The sequence below is a fragment of the Microtus oregoni genome, unplaced genomic scaffold (assembly GCF_018167655.1).
Source record: "Microtus oregoni isolate MIOR12 unplaced genomic scaffold, Mior012 000005F_ref0000423, whole genome shotgun sequence".
In the NCBI taxonomy this organism is placed as follows: Eukaryota; Metazoa; Chordata; class Mammalia; order Rodentia; family Cricetidae; genus Microtus; species Microtus oregoni.
Genome location: NW_024543064.1, coordinates 20,853,941 through 20,866,994, shown reverse-complemented (window position 1 = coordinate 20,866,994; position 13,054 = coordinate 20,853,941). Strand labels below are relative to the sequence as shown.

Below are 13,054 nucleotides of genomic sequence, written 5' to 3'. Positions count from 1 at the left end.
ACCGCAAACTTCATGCTGGCGAGGACCTTGTGTTTTATTTCTTCTAACGCTGCTGTAACGCATCATCACGGTGGTGGAGGGCAGAAACTTGGGACAGACTAAGCCTGAGCATTGGCCGATCCATGCAAGTTTTAGAGTTTATGGTAGAAATGATTTTGGAGGTGCCTTGTTTTGTCTCTCAGTCAACACTGCATTTGAGAAATATGCACATGGGCCCTGGGCTAAACAATGTGGACAGAGAAGATGAGGGAGCCATGGAACTCACCCCCAGAGAGCTCACACTGTAAAGACAGAGGGACACTAGGAAACCGCTGCTGTAGTAAGTAGTGAATGTCAACATGGCTGTGCACATCTGTAATCCTGGTAATTGGGAAGAAAAGGCAGGAAGATCAGGTATTCAAGGCTACCCTTGCAACATAGGAAGTTTGAGGCAAGCCTGGGCTACATGAGACTGTCTCAAAAATTACAAAAATAAAAATAAATAAATAAAACAAAAAACCCTAAGAAGGTGGAGGGATCTTATCACCAGCTCTGACTGATGAGTGTTCACGGCGTCCTAAAACCCTGCACAGTTCTTATTTCCCATATTTACTCTCCCAATAATACATTTTCAGAACGTCCAAATCTCTCCTCACTTACCCTTGCTGCACAGGCTGTAACTGCAAGATCACTTGGGTTTTAGTGTCTTCAGGGTTCTCCCCTTCATTTCCTTCAGTGGGTACCACAACCACATCTCCCACTGGGACACTCACTTCCGCATTAGCCATCTTTCACATGAAGTCAGCTAGCTGGGGCTGCTGTGAGAAACAAGAAGCGTGAGTAACTTCATCTTGAAAGATGCACAACTGCAGGAAGGGAGTGCCGAGACAACAAACAGCTCTGAGCACCCTGGACTCATCATCCTCTGCGAAGAACGAGGCCTGAGAGGAGGCTGACAGGACTGGCACAGGCTCCTAGTGTGCTTCACAGTCCATGTGACTCACCCAGTCGCTTGCTGGAGCCAACTCTACCACTCTACCAGCTCTCAGACCTAATTGTTTGTTTTTTGTTTTTTTTTTTTGGTTTTTCGAGACAGGGTTTCTCTGTGGCTTTGGAGCCTGTCCTGGAACTAGCTCTTATAGACCAGGCTGGTCTCGAACTCAGAGATCCGCCTGCCTCTGCCTCCCGAGTGCTGGGATTAAAGGCGTGCGCCACTATTGCCCGGCTGCTCAGACCTAATTGTGTATCTCCTCTCCTCTTACGTTTATTTATTTTTTTAAAAAAAAATTCATTTATTTATTTATTTATTTATTATGTTTACAATATTCTGTCTATGTGTGCCTGCAGGCCAGAAGAGGGCACCAGACCTCATTACAGATGGTTTGTGAGCCACCATATGGTTGCTGGGAATTGAACTCAGGACCTTTGGAAGAGCAGGCAATGCTCTTAACCTCTGAGCCATCTCCCCAGCCCTCCTCTTACGTTTAGAGCCATCAGATGGGTGGTTTGGGAATGCAGCACTGGGATGACACACGGCACTGAGATTAAGAGCACTAGAATTTAAGGTTTTGTTATTTAGGGTCTTCTTTGTTTTGTTTTTGAATCATAGTCTCACTATGAAATGCGGTCTGACCTGGAACTCAGTATGTACACCAGGCTGGCCTTAAACTCAAAAGATGAGCCTGCCTCTGTCTCCTGCTTTTCCTGCATCAAAGGCCTTTGTTGGGTTTTGCTGTTGTTGTTCTTTTGGTTTTTCAAGACAGGATTTCTCTGTGTAACAGTCCTGGCTGCCCTGGAACTCATCCTGTAGACTGGGCTGGCCTCGGGCTGGCCTCGAAGGAACCCGTGGCCTGCTGAGTGCTGGGATTAAAGGCGTGCGCCACCCCTCCCTCACCCCCTGGCTTGTTTTGGTTCTGAGAAGGGAATATTAATAAATAGTCCAGGCTAGCTTCAACTTGCTGATCCTCCACCTCTGCCTCCCAAGGGCCGGCATTACAAGCATGCACCACACCTGGCTTGTTTTTTCTGTAAATTGATTTACAACATAGATTGGTTCCATCCCAAAGAATGGGCCCTAAAAAGTAGGAATCGTACCTATTTTAAGTGCAAGTAGCAGTTACATATCAACTACGTATTACATACAGTGCTCTATCCTTTATAAATATACATATCTGAGTTCAGCTGCATAGCTGTTAATAAATGCTGAATTTACTGTACAATCTCTCTAAGACCTTTTTTTCTTTTTTTCCTTCCTTCCTTCCTCCCTCCCATTCTTTCTTTCTTAGGGTTGTGTGTGTGTGTGTGTGTGTGTGTGTGTGTAGTCCTGCCTGTCCTGGAACTTGCTCTATAGACCATACTGGGCTCAAACTCAGAGATCTGGCTGCTGGGATTAAAGATATGGACTACCACCAAGAGGCCAAGAACTTTTCTTTTTTCTGAAGCCCAGCCTAGTCTCAAACTCAAAGCAATCCTTCTGCCTCAGCTTCAGTGAGCTGAAATTATAGGGTGTGAGTCACCAAGTCTGGTTCTAAGAACTTCATGTTTTTGTTTTATTTTTAGAGATGGAGTCTCAAATGGCTGACTTGGAACTTGCTCTGGAGCTGAGAATGACCTTCAACTTCTGATCTTCCTGTTTCCACCAGGAATAATGGGACTAAGGTGTACACCTTAGTATACACCTGCAAGGGTCCCAGGAACATCTCAGCTCTTCAGAGGGAATGGAGATGACCCTGTCTGACAGCTCCTTGAAGAGTTACTGAGGAAACCATAGCCAAGTGCCATGTGCTCCTTCAACCTGAAATACTAACCCAATCTTTTTTATTATTGTTGTTGTTGTTTGTATGTTTATGCACATGCCAAGGCACACAAGTATACATTGATTTTATTTCAGTGCTAGGGACCCAACTCAAAGCCTTGTGTTTGGTGGTAAGCTCTCTAACAACCGAGCTTACCCAGAGCTGTGTGTGCAATCCTTTACACTATCCAGTTGAAAAGAAGGGGCCAGGAGCTGTGGCTCACACAACAACCCAACACTTGGGAGGCTGAAGCAGGGAATTATGGGGCATTTGAATTCAGTTTGAGCTACATAAACTGAAGGCCAGCCTGCCTTAAAGAAAAAAAAAAAAGGAACTTGCAAGGTGGTGGTGGCACATGCCTTTAAACCCAGCACTCAGGAGGCAGAGGCAGGAGAATCTCTGTGAGCTCAGGCCAGCCTGGTCTATAGACTTCCAGGACAGGCTTCAAAGCTACACAGAGAAAAGAAACTCTGTCTCAAAAAACCAATTAAAAAAAAAAAGTCACTATAGCGCGTGCAAGAAAAGACACTAAATGAATATAGATAAAAATGTGAAGGCAAGCAGAAGACAGCCATGTTGACTGTAGATGCACACTGGAATGTGTAGCTGGCAGCCAGAGACTCAAGTCACTCCTCAGCTCTGCCAGCCTTGAAAACAGACATACATAATGTGGTTCCCAGAGTGGACCTCACTGGCCTCGGCATACTCCAGCTTTATCTACACCCTTACTCTCCGACCGTGTCAATCACTCAGGTACTCTGAACACATACTAGCGTGCTACCAGGGCTCTAAGGTTTTCTATTCTCTAAGCTCTAGGCATCTTTGTCCCTAATGTTCTGTTCACTACTCCAGGAAGCATCACCACACTTTTCTTTTTTTTTAATTTATTTATTTATTATGTATACACTGTTCTGGCATGTATACCTGCAGGCCAGAAGAGGGCACCAGATCTCATTACAGATGGTTGTGAGCCACCATGTGGTTGCTGGGAATTGAACTCAGGACCTTTGGAAGAACAGCCAGTGCTCTTAACCTCTGAGTCATCTCTACAGCCCCATCATCAAGCTTTCTTTCCAGAATTTCCCCCAAATGTGGGCTGTCACTCCCTCTGGTTTTAGACACTGTCCTTCACTGCAGTTCCCCATGCAGACCTTGACAACCATAGCTAGTGTTCCTTCTCGTTTATTTGCTCTGTGTTCTGCACAGATCCGTGGACATGTGACCAAGTGTTTCACAACTGAACTATAACTCAAGGCTCTGAGTTCCTTCCTTCCTTTCTTGGTTTTTTGAAACAGGGTCTCTCTGTGTAGCCCTGGCTGTCCTGTAATTCAATCTGTAAAACAGAATTTAAGAGATCCCCCTGCCTCTGACTCCCAAGTGCTGAGATTAAAGGCATGAACAACACTCAGATTGTTCATGGTTTCTTTTTTCTTTTTTTTGAATTTTTGGAAAATTTTTATTTATTTATTTATTTATTTATTTATTTATTTATTTATTATGTATACAATATTCTGTCTGTGTGTGCCTGCAGGCCAGAAGAGGGCACCAGACCTCATTACAGATGGTTGTGAGCCACCATGTGGTTGCTGGGAATTGAACTCAGGACCTTTGGAAGAGCAGGCAATGCTCTTAATCTCTGAGCCATCTCTCCAGCCCCCGTTCATGGTTTCTCAAGACCAAGTCTTGTCATGTAGCTCAGGCTAGCATCAAATTTTGGCCTCTGACTACCAGGTGTATGCCAATTAGTCTCAGGGCTTAGGCACTGTTTATCTAAACATCTCTGTGCCCCAGTCACTCTCCTCAGATACGACACCGATAGATAGGTTGATTCCATCACTTTTGCATACATATATGACCTAATCAAATTTCTTCATATCTGGCTTTTAATCCCATTATCAGCCTCTACTACATTAAACTGAACCATATTTTCTCAAACCCACTCCTAGATTTCCTATTTCCCTAAGTGATATTATCCTCCACCCATTTTCAAAACGAGGGAACTCAGGAGTTATTTTTGCCTCCTCCTTCTAAACCCAATCAGCCACAACCCTACCCAGTCTAGTGTGTGCTCCTCCCATACTCCATCTGTGCAGTCAATACCGTATCTGGGCTGCCACACTGCTACCTGGGTTTTCCCGGCTCCTTTCCCATAGCCTAACCTTTGGTCTTGGATTCCTAAAATTCATTCCCACATAGCAACCAAAGTGATCCTACTAAAGGCCATGGGCCACATTCCCTCTTAAAAATGTCTTAGTGTATCCCTGTTGCTGTGAAATAAAGCGTGAGCTCCTTAATGTGGCCTCCTCACAGCCGGCACACTGGGGCTGTCACTGTTCTCCAGTTCTCAAACGTGCAACACTCCGGGACCGAGCCTTTGAATTTGCTTTCTGTCCCCCAGGATACTTTTCCTTCCTTTGGGCTAGTCTCTGTTAACCTCTGAAGCATCACTTCCTTGGAAAGGTCTTCAAATGACTTCCACCACTAGGTTTGAGCTTAAGCTCCTTTCCCATCATGCATTTTTTGCGTGGGGGGGGGGGTTGCTGAGGATTAAGGTGAAGGCTCTTCTGCTTATATAAGCGCAGGCTGTTTCCCCACAGGTGTGGTTCTGCTGTGTTTACCAAGCTGGCCTCTTAACTTGTAAGTCAAAAGGATCTCCTGCCACAGCCTCCACAGTGGTTGGACTTATAGGTTACTAATTTTGGGGAGTGACTTGGGATGGCCTTTTTTTTTTTAATTTATTTATTATATATACAATATTATGTCTACATGTATGCCTTCAGGTCAGAAGAGGGCACCAGACCTCATTACAGATGGTTGTCAGCCACCACGTGGTTGCCGGGAATTGAACTCAGGACCTTTGGAAGAGCAGGCAATGCCCTTAACCACTGAGCCATCTCTCCAGCCCTTGGGATGGCCTTGAAAAATCACTAAGCCTAGTTGGTCAGTGGAGGCGCACGCCTTTAATCCCAGCACTTGGGAGGCAGAGGCAGGTGGATCACTGTGAGTTTGAGGCCAGTCTGGTCTACAAGAGCTAGTTAGGCCGGGCGATGGTGGCGCACGCCTTTAATCCCAGCACTCGGGAGGCAGAGGTAGGCGGATCTCTGTGAGTTCGAGACCAGCCTGGTCTAGAGAGCTAGTTCCAGGACAGGCTCCAAAGCCACAGAGAAACCCTGTCTCGAAAAACCAAAAAAAAAAAAAAAAAAAAAAAAAGAGCTAGTTAGTTCCAGGACAGGCTCTAAAGCTATAGAGAAATCCTGTCCAAAAAAAAAAAAAAAAGAAAAAGAAAGAAAGAAAGAAAAACAAAAAAGAAAAATCACTATGTCCTAAGAATGATCTTGAACTCTTGATCCTCCTGCCTCCACTGTGCCCAGCTATGCGCTTGTTGCATGCAGAAATCGCAGCCTCTGAAAGTTTGAAGTAGGGCCGAAGAGATGCATCATCAGTTAAAAGCCCTTGTTGATTTTGTAGAGGACCCAGGTCGGATTCCCAACCCACATGGGGCTCACAACACCTTAAAACACCTTAACTCCAGTTCCAGAGGGTCTGATGCACTCCTGACCTCCCTCGGCACACATGGTACACATGCATATATGGAGGCAAAACACTCATGCATAAAAAATAAAACAAGCCGGGCTGTGGTGGTGCACGTCTTTAATCCCAGTATTTAGGAGGCAGAGGCAGAGGCAGGTGGATCTTCTGTGAGTTCCAGGCTAGCCTGGTCTCTAGAGTGAGCTCCAGGACAGGCTCCAAAACTACACAGAGAAAACCCTGTTTCAAAAAAACCTAAATAAACAAACCGAATCTTTTTTTTTTGTCTTGGTTTGTTGTTGTTGTTGTTGTTGTTTTTCGAGACAGGGTTTCTCTGTGGTTTTGGAGCCTGTCCTGGAACTAGCTCTTGTAGACCAGGCTGGTCTTGAACTCACAGAGATCCGCCTGCCTCTGCCTCCCAAGTGCTGGTATTAAAGGCATCCGCCAAGGACTTCTTGAATTTTGCATACAAATGGATGGAAATAGAAAACACTATCCTGAGTGAGGTAAGCCAGACACAAAAAGAGGAACATGGGATGTACTCACTCATATTTGGTTTCTAGCCATAAACCAAGGACATTGAGCCTATAATTAGTGATCCTAGAGAAACTAAATAAGGAGAACCCAAAGAAAAACATATAGGCATCCTCCTGAATATTAACCTTCAGCAAGCGATGAAAGGAGACAGAGACAGAGACCCACATTGGAGCACAGGACTGAATTCTCAAGGTCCAAATCAGGAGCAGAAGGAGAGAGAGCACGAGCAAGGAACTCAGGACCATGAGGGGTGCACCCACACACTGAGACAATGGGGATGTTCTACTGGGAACTCACCAAGACCAGCTGGCCTGGGTCTGGAAAAGCCTGGGATAAAACCGGACACTCTGAACATAACGGACAATGAGGACTACTGAGAACTCAAGAACAATGGCACTGGGTTTCTGATCCTACTGCACGTACTGGCTTTGTGGGAGCCTAGGCAGTTTGGATGCTCAACTTACTAGACCTGGAGGGAGGTGGGGGGTTCCTTGTACTTCCCACAGGACAGGGAACCCTGATTGCTTTTTGGGCTGAGGGGGGGGGACTTAATTAGGGGAGGGGGAGGGAAATGGGAGGCGGTGGCTGGGAAGAGACAGAAATCTTTAATAAATAAATAAATTAAAAAAAAAATAATAAAGGCATCCGCCACCACTGCCCTGCTTTTGTCTTGGTTTTTTTGAGACAGGGTCTCACTATGTAGCTTTGGCAAGTCTGAAATTCACTAGATCAGGTTGGTGTAAAGTAAATCACTCCCATCCCCCCATATCTCCCCACACAGGGGTGAGGCCACACTGTGGGAGAGGTCACACGCCTGGCTGTCCTGTGTAGACTAGGTTGGCTTCAAACTCAGAGATCCACCTGCCTCTGCCTCCCTAGTGCTAGGACTAAATGCATATACCATCACACAGGACTAAGAATCTTGTAAATCTTGAAAAAAAAATTAAACAAACAAAACATATGCTTCTAGTAACAGAGAAGAGAGTCCATGCCAACACTGTGATTCATAGGTGTTTAGTACATGAAGTTTAGGTTCAGTACCTCTCATTACCTCAAGCTATCACATTCCTAGTGAGTAACCCCAAACCAACAGCACACTACCACTCCCTGGCTAACTGCAAGGTCATCTCTGGAAGCTGTGTAAACGGAACACTGCCCCTTGTTTATACCAGCACAGACTCCTGGGACAAGGTGAGCGAGCTAATCCCATGGGTGTTTCACAGAAGCGGCCTTGCAATCACTACCCCTTATGAAATCTAAGTGTGTGCTCTGCAATTCTCTGAGAACATACAAAAACATGACAAAATTTTGTTAACCCTTAGTCAATTTGTGCGGAAAGAAGCATTGCAAGGGGCGGACAGCTTAGGGCAGAGGCTTGGTGTAAATGTGGCTTCAACTTGCAGCAGAGTTTCTCTGCTTTGGTTTTGGTTTGGCTTTTTTTTTTTTTTTTTTTTTTTTTTTGGTAGGGAGGAGACAGGGTTTCTCTGTGTAGCTTTGGAGCCTGTCCTGGAACTCCTGGAACTCGCTCTGGAGAGCAGGATGGCCTCGAACTCAGAGATCCACCTGCCTCTGCCTCCTGAGTGCTGGGATCAAAGGTGTGTGCCATCACTGCTGGGCTTGGTTTGGGGTCTGGGTTTCATGCAGCCAAGGCTGGCCTCAAACTCACTGTGTAGCAAGGATGGCCACGAGCTACTGATCCTGCCCAGCTTCTACCTCCCAAGCTCAGGAACCCCCACACTCAAGTTACTTAGGGGTCTTTGTTTGCATCAAGAGGCTTGAATTTTCAATCCTCCTGGCCCAGCCTACAGAGAGCTGGGTTTACAGACAGGCGCTAATGAGCTGCTGCTCTGTTGATATTTTCAAGACAGAAAAAAAAAAAAAAAAAAAAAAGACTCTTGAAAGGTCCTTGCCCTGTCATATCTATAGATCTCATTCATATAAGAGAGCCAACGCCATAAAATCCTGACGTCTATTCACACACACACACACACACACACACACACACACTTACCCCCTCCCAACATTACGCACAAGTAATAAATTTAAAAATTTGAAAGCGGGCATGTAGCCAGGCATAGTGGCACAAGTCTGTAAACCAGCACTTTGGAAACAGAAGGGTCAGGGATTCAAGGTCACCCTCAGTTAGGTAAGGAGACTGGGGATATATGAAACTTTTATCCCCAAAAAAGGGAGGAGGGATGCCTGGTGAGGTGGCTCAGCAAGTAAAGGCGATTGTTGCCAAACCTGAAAACCTGAGTTTCATCCTTAGGGTACACATAGTGGAAGGACAGAATCTGAAAGACCCAGATAAATCCAGGCCCCTCTAGCAGAAAAAAATAGAGCCAAAAATCTAAGCAGGGAGAGAAGAATCAAAAACCTAGATTAGCTGGTTCAGTGACTCTGTTTCAGGAACTAGCTGAAGATAAAGTTAGATTATAATCTTGAGAAACGGGGAGTGATTATCACTGGTATTTTTGGAATTTTCCAATGACGCCCTCCCTACCCCCTTTGGATTATTGGGTTATGGTTTCTTCCCTTAAATACCCCTTCTCCCAGCTACTAGGGGTCAAACTCGGTATCCCTGCGTGGGAAATGAGTTTCGGTCCCAGTGCACTGGTTCCAGTCCTGTCAATAAACCTCATGTGATTGCAGCAAGAAAGGTCTCTCGTGAGTTCCTGGGGGTTTGTGTTGTCCCGAGACTTGATTCAGAGTCTCCCCACTCCGGGGGGCCTTTCAAATCAAATCCTGTATTGTCCTCTGACCTCCACAAGTACATACCTACTGTCACATACACATATATAATTTTTTTTTTTTTTTTGGTTTTTTGAGACAGGGTTTCTCTGTGGCTGTGGAGCCTGTCCTGGAACTAGCTCTGTAGACCAGGCTGGTCTCGAACTCACAGAGATCCACCTGCCTCTGCCTCCCGAGTGCTGGGATTAAAGGCGTGCGCCACCATCGCCCGGCATATATAATTTTTTTTGAGACAGGGGCTCACTGTTGTAGTTCTGGCTGTCTTGGAACTTACTCCATAGAGCCGGTTGGCTTGGAATTGTTTTGGGTTTTGACACAAGGTAGTCCTGGCTATCCTGAAATCTGTGTGGACAAGGGTGGCCTCGAACTCAGATATTGCCTGCCTTTGCCACTCAATTGCTGAAATTAAAGGCATGAGCCACCATCACCTGGCTTTTTTTTTTTTTTTTTGAGATAGGGTCTCATTACATAGTCCTGCCTCTGCCTCCCAGACAATGCTAGGCTGTTGTGTATGCTTTTTGAAACTGGGGCTCACTGTATCCCATCTTAGCTTTGCACTCAATCGGCGGCCCAGCCTGGCCTTGAACTGGCAGTCCAGTCTCAGGCGCTCATGTGCTTGAATCATAGGCGTGAGATCCTACAGGTTTATGTGCCTGTCTTTCTTTTTTTTTTTTTTTTTCTTCCTTGGCATCTCATCTTGTAACCCTGGTTTGTCTGGAACTTGCTATGTAACCCAGACATACACAGAGAAAAAAAACAAACCAAAAACCCACAGATCCACCTGCTCTGCCTTCTGGTGCTAGGATTAAAGGTGTGTACCATCACTGCTGTATTAAAACAAATAAAAGAACCCCAAAATAAGCAAAAAGAAATCTCCCAAGATCCAACTTTATTACTTAAGGAAAAATTCATTAAATTCACTCCTTTGTTATGCACATAACAATTGAGCCAGAGTGACCACGGATACAATGAACACAAGAGGATTACACAGAACCACCATGCAGGAAGTATCCAGAGGAAATGAAGCTTTATATAAACCAGACTGGAGACTTCTATGTAGGTATTTGGAGGAATCAATAGATACGTTTTTTAAAGTCATCCCTCAAGACTCTAAGGAACCAAAATTAGGGCCCAACCTAACCCAATAAAGCCTAAGGAAGCATGGAAAACAAGTTATTATAGGACTGAAAAATTAAGCGCAGGCCCAAGCCCTTAAGAAAACGTTCCATATATAATACTAGCCAAGGCAAGGAGGCTGGGCAGATGGAAAGTCTCCAGACATGGAGGAAACCCCTACTTCCTGGTTCTATTTGACACCCTGACAGGTCTCCTTTTGAGAATTCAGGGTTCCCCTGCTTCTTAGACACCCAAGCCTTCCTCCCTCTGATTCCTAGGTCAAGACCCTCGGGGAAAATTCTGCCCTCATTCTGTTCCCTCAATTAGAGAACACCTGGCCAATTCCCCTGTCATTTCTGAAAGCAAGGGGTACCCTCTTCCCGGTAATTACCTCCTCCCCACCCGCCTAAACATAGGTTTCCCTCGTCTCCCGGAGCAGAGGACCACCCTGCTCCCGATCTAGCCAGCGGAGATACTCCAGTCAGCAGCCCTCGGGTGGACCCCTCTCCTTCCCACTGCCCCTCATCTTGGGAAGGGCGCTCGAGAAGGACCTGGCTCCTTTTCCCTAGGTCCGGGGACCGAGGCCTCTTCCTCCGGCGAAGGCTGGCCCCAAATTCCCACACTCAGCCCACCCACACCCCAGCCCCGGCACGCCGCCCCCTCCCCCGGGCACGACCAAGGCCTGACCCAGCTCCTCCGCGCAAGGCCCGAGCTCGCAGACCCCGCCTTTGGGGGGGTACCCCGGCTCCCCCGGCCCCTCCGCGAGGACTTCCGGGCTCCTCGGTCCGGGGGCGCCGAGTCTCCCCTGACGCCCCCCCCCACCCCGCCCGGCAAGCGGCTCGAAGGGCAGGGAGCCCAAGGCCCTGCCGGCCACGCTGGGGGCGGCCCGGCTGCTCGGGCGGACCCAGCGGCAGCGTCCCCCCACCCCCCCGCGGCGCCGCGACGTCCGCTCGCTCCCCGGCGGCGGCGGCGGCACGCACAGGGCGTGGGGAGGCGCCCGCGGAGGCAGCAGCCCCCCGCCCCCTGTGCGCCCGCCCGCCCTCGCCGGCCGCCGCGCGGCCCCCGCGCCCGCCCCCCCACCCCCAACCCTCGCCGCGCCCGCGCCGCGCGCCCACCCCTCCCCCTCCTCACCGTCTCCGTCGGGCGGGCGGGCGGCGAGCGGCCAGGGCGGGCGGGCGACGGAGCATGCGCACAAGCCGCCACGGCTGCCGCCGCCACCGCCGCCGCCAAGCCGGGCTCCAACACTTCCGGCCGCCGCCGCAGCTGAGCTGGCGCCTTAAAGGGAACGCGTCCCTATTGCGGGACGCTCGTGGGATGCACGCCTCAGCCCAGCGTTTTGGGCGGTTGTGAACTGAGACCTTCGGCTGTTGAAAGGCAGTGGTGGAGAGATCGCGGGAGATTCTTGGGACCGACTAAGGCTTAGACGCAAAGGTCAACTCGTCTTGACTCTTGTGGAGGGATAGGGTTTTTTCTCTCCCAAAATCCTGCTTACATTTTTTTTTTTTTTTTAGTTTTTCTAGACAGGGTTTCTCTGTGGTTTTGGAGCCTGTCCTGGAACTAGCTCTTATAGACCAGGCTGGTCTTGAACTCCCAGAGATCCGCCTGCCTCTGCCTCCCGAGTGCTGGGATTAAAGGCGTGCGCCACCACCGCCCGGCCTTCCTGTTTACATTTTATCAGGGTTTCAGGTGACCAGTACGGAATCAAAAGATGTGGCAGAACATAGATCAGTCACCCCTTCCTGCGTTTGAACCATGGCTCTTGGCCCAGGCTTTCCTGGTTGTGCGGGTTCTGGGTTCAAGTATGGATTTACTTGCAGCGTGTACAACTGTAAAATGAGTTGACAACTCTAAGCCTCTTTTTTCCCAAAAGGCATATACCGCGCATGTTCAATGAAACGATGCTTGAACAGTACTTATCAAAGTTCTTGAGGCCGGCAGTATTAACTGACAAGCATGAAGACAGTGTGGTCGGCCCTTGGAGAAGATGCTTTCGGTTTATAATCCTCACAGCGACCCTACCTGCTACCTTTCAATCTTCGTTTTAAATATTAAACGCAAGCATCCGAGCTTGGCGGTACACACCTTTGATCCCAGCACTCGGAGGCCAAAGTAAGCAGAGTTCATGGCCAGCCTAGTCTACATAGTGAGTTCTAGGCCAGCCAATGCTACATAGTGGGCCCCTGTTTAAAAAAAGCAAGCAAGCCGGGTGGTGGTGGCGCACGCTGCTTTTAATCCCAACACTCTAGAGGCAGAGGCAGGCGGATCTCTGTGAGTTCGAGGCCAGCCTGGTCAACAAGACCTAGTCCCAGGACAGACTCCCAAAGCTACAGAGAACCCCCCCCCAAAAG

The 13,054-nt window shown here is 48.0% G+C and overlaps 1 protein-coding gene across 3 annotated transcripts in view; it reads right to left on the bottom strand.

Moving 5' to 3' along the window:
- The window catches only part of Gmeb1 (glucocorticoid modulatory element binding protein 1), a 34,170-nt gene extending 22,195 nt beyond the window's left edge, over positions 1–11,975 (bottom strand). Inside the window, exons 1-2 of one of the 3 annotated variants that reach the window (XM_041652347.1) lie at positions 11,838–11,975; positions 640–794 (exon numbers count right to left, since the gene is read on the bottom strand). In XM_041652347.1, coding sequence (XP_041508281.1) covers positions 640–767 — 128 coding nt within the window. In that variant the 5' untranslated portion in view covers positions 768–794; positions 11,838–11,975. Of the gene's footprint in view, positions 1–639; positions 798–11,393; positions 11,439–11,837 lie in introns of those variants that run through there. The other 2 variants (XM_041652346.1, XM_041652348.1) reach the window with 2 other exon arrangements.
- Positions 11,976–13,054: the final 1,079 nt, after the last annotated feature.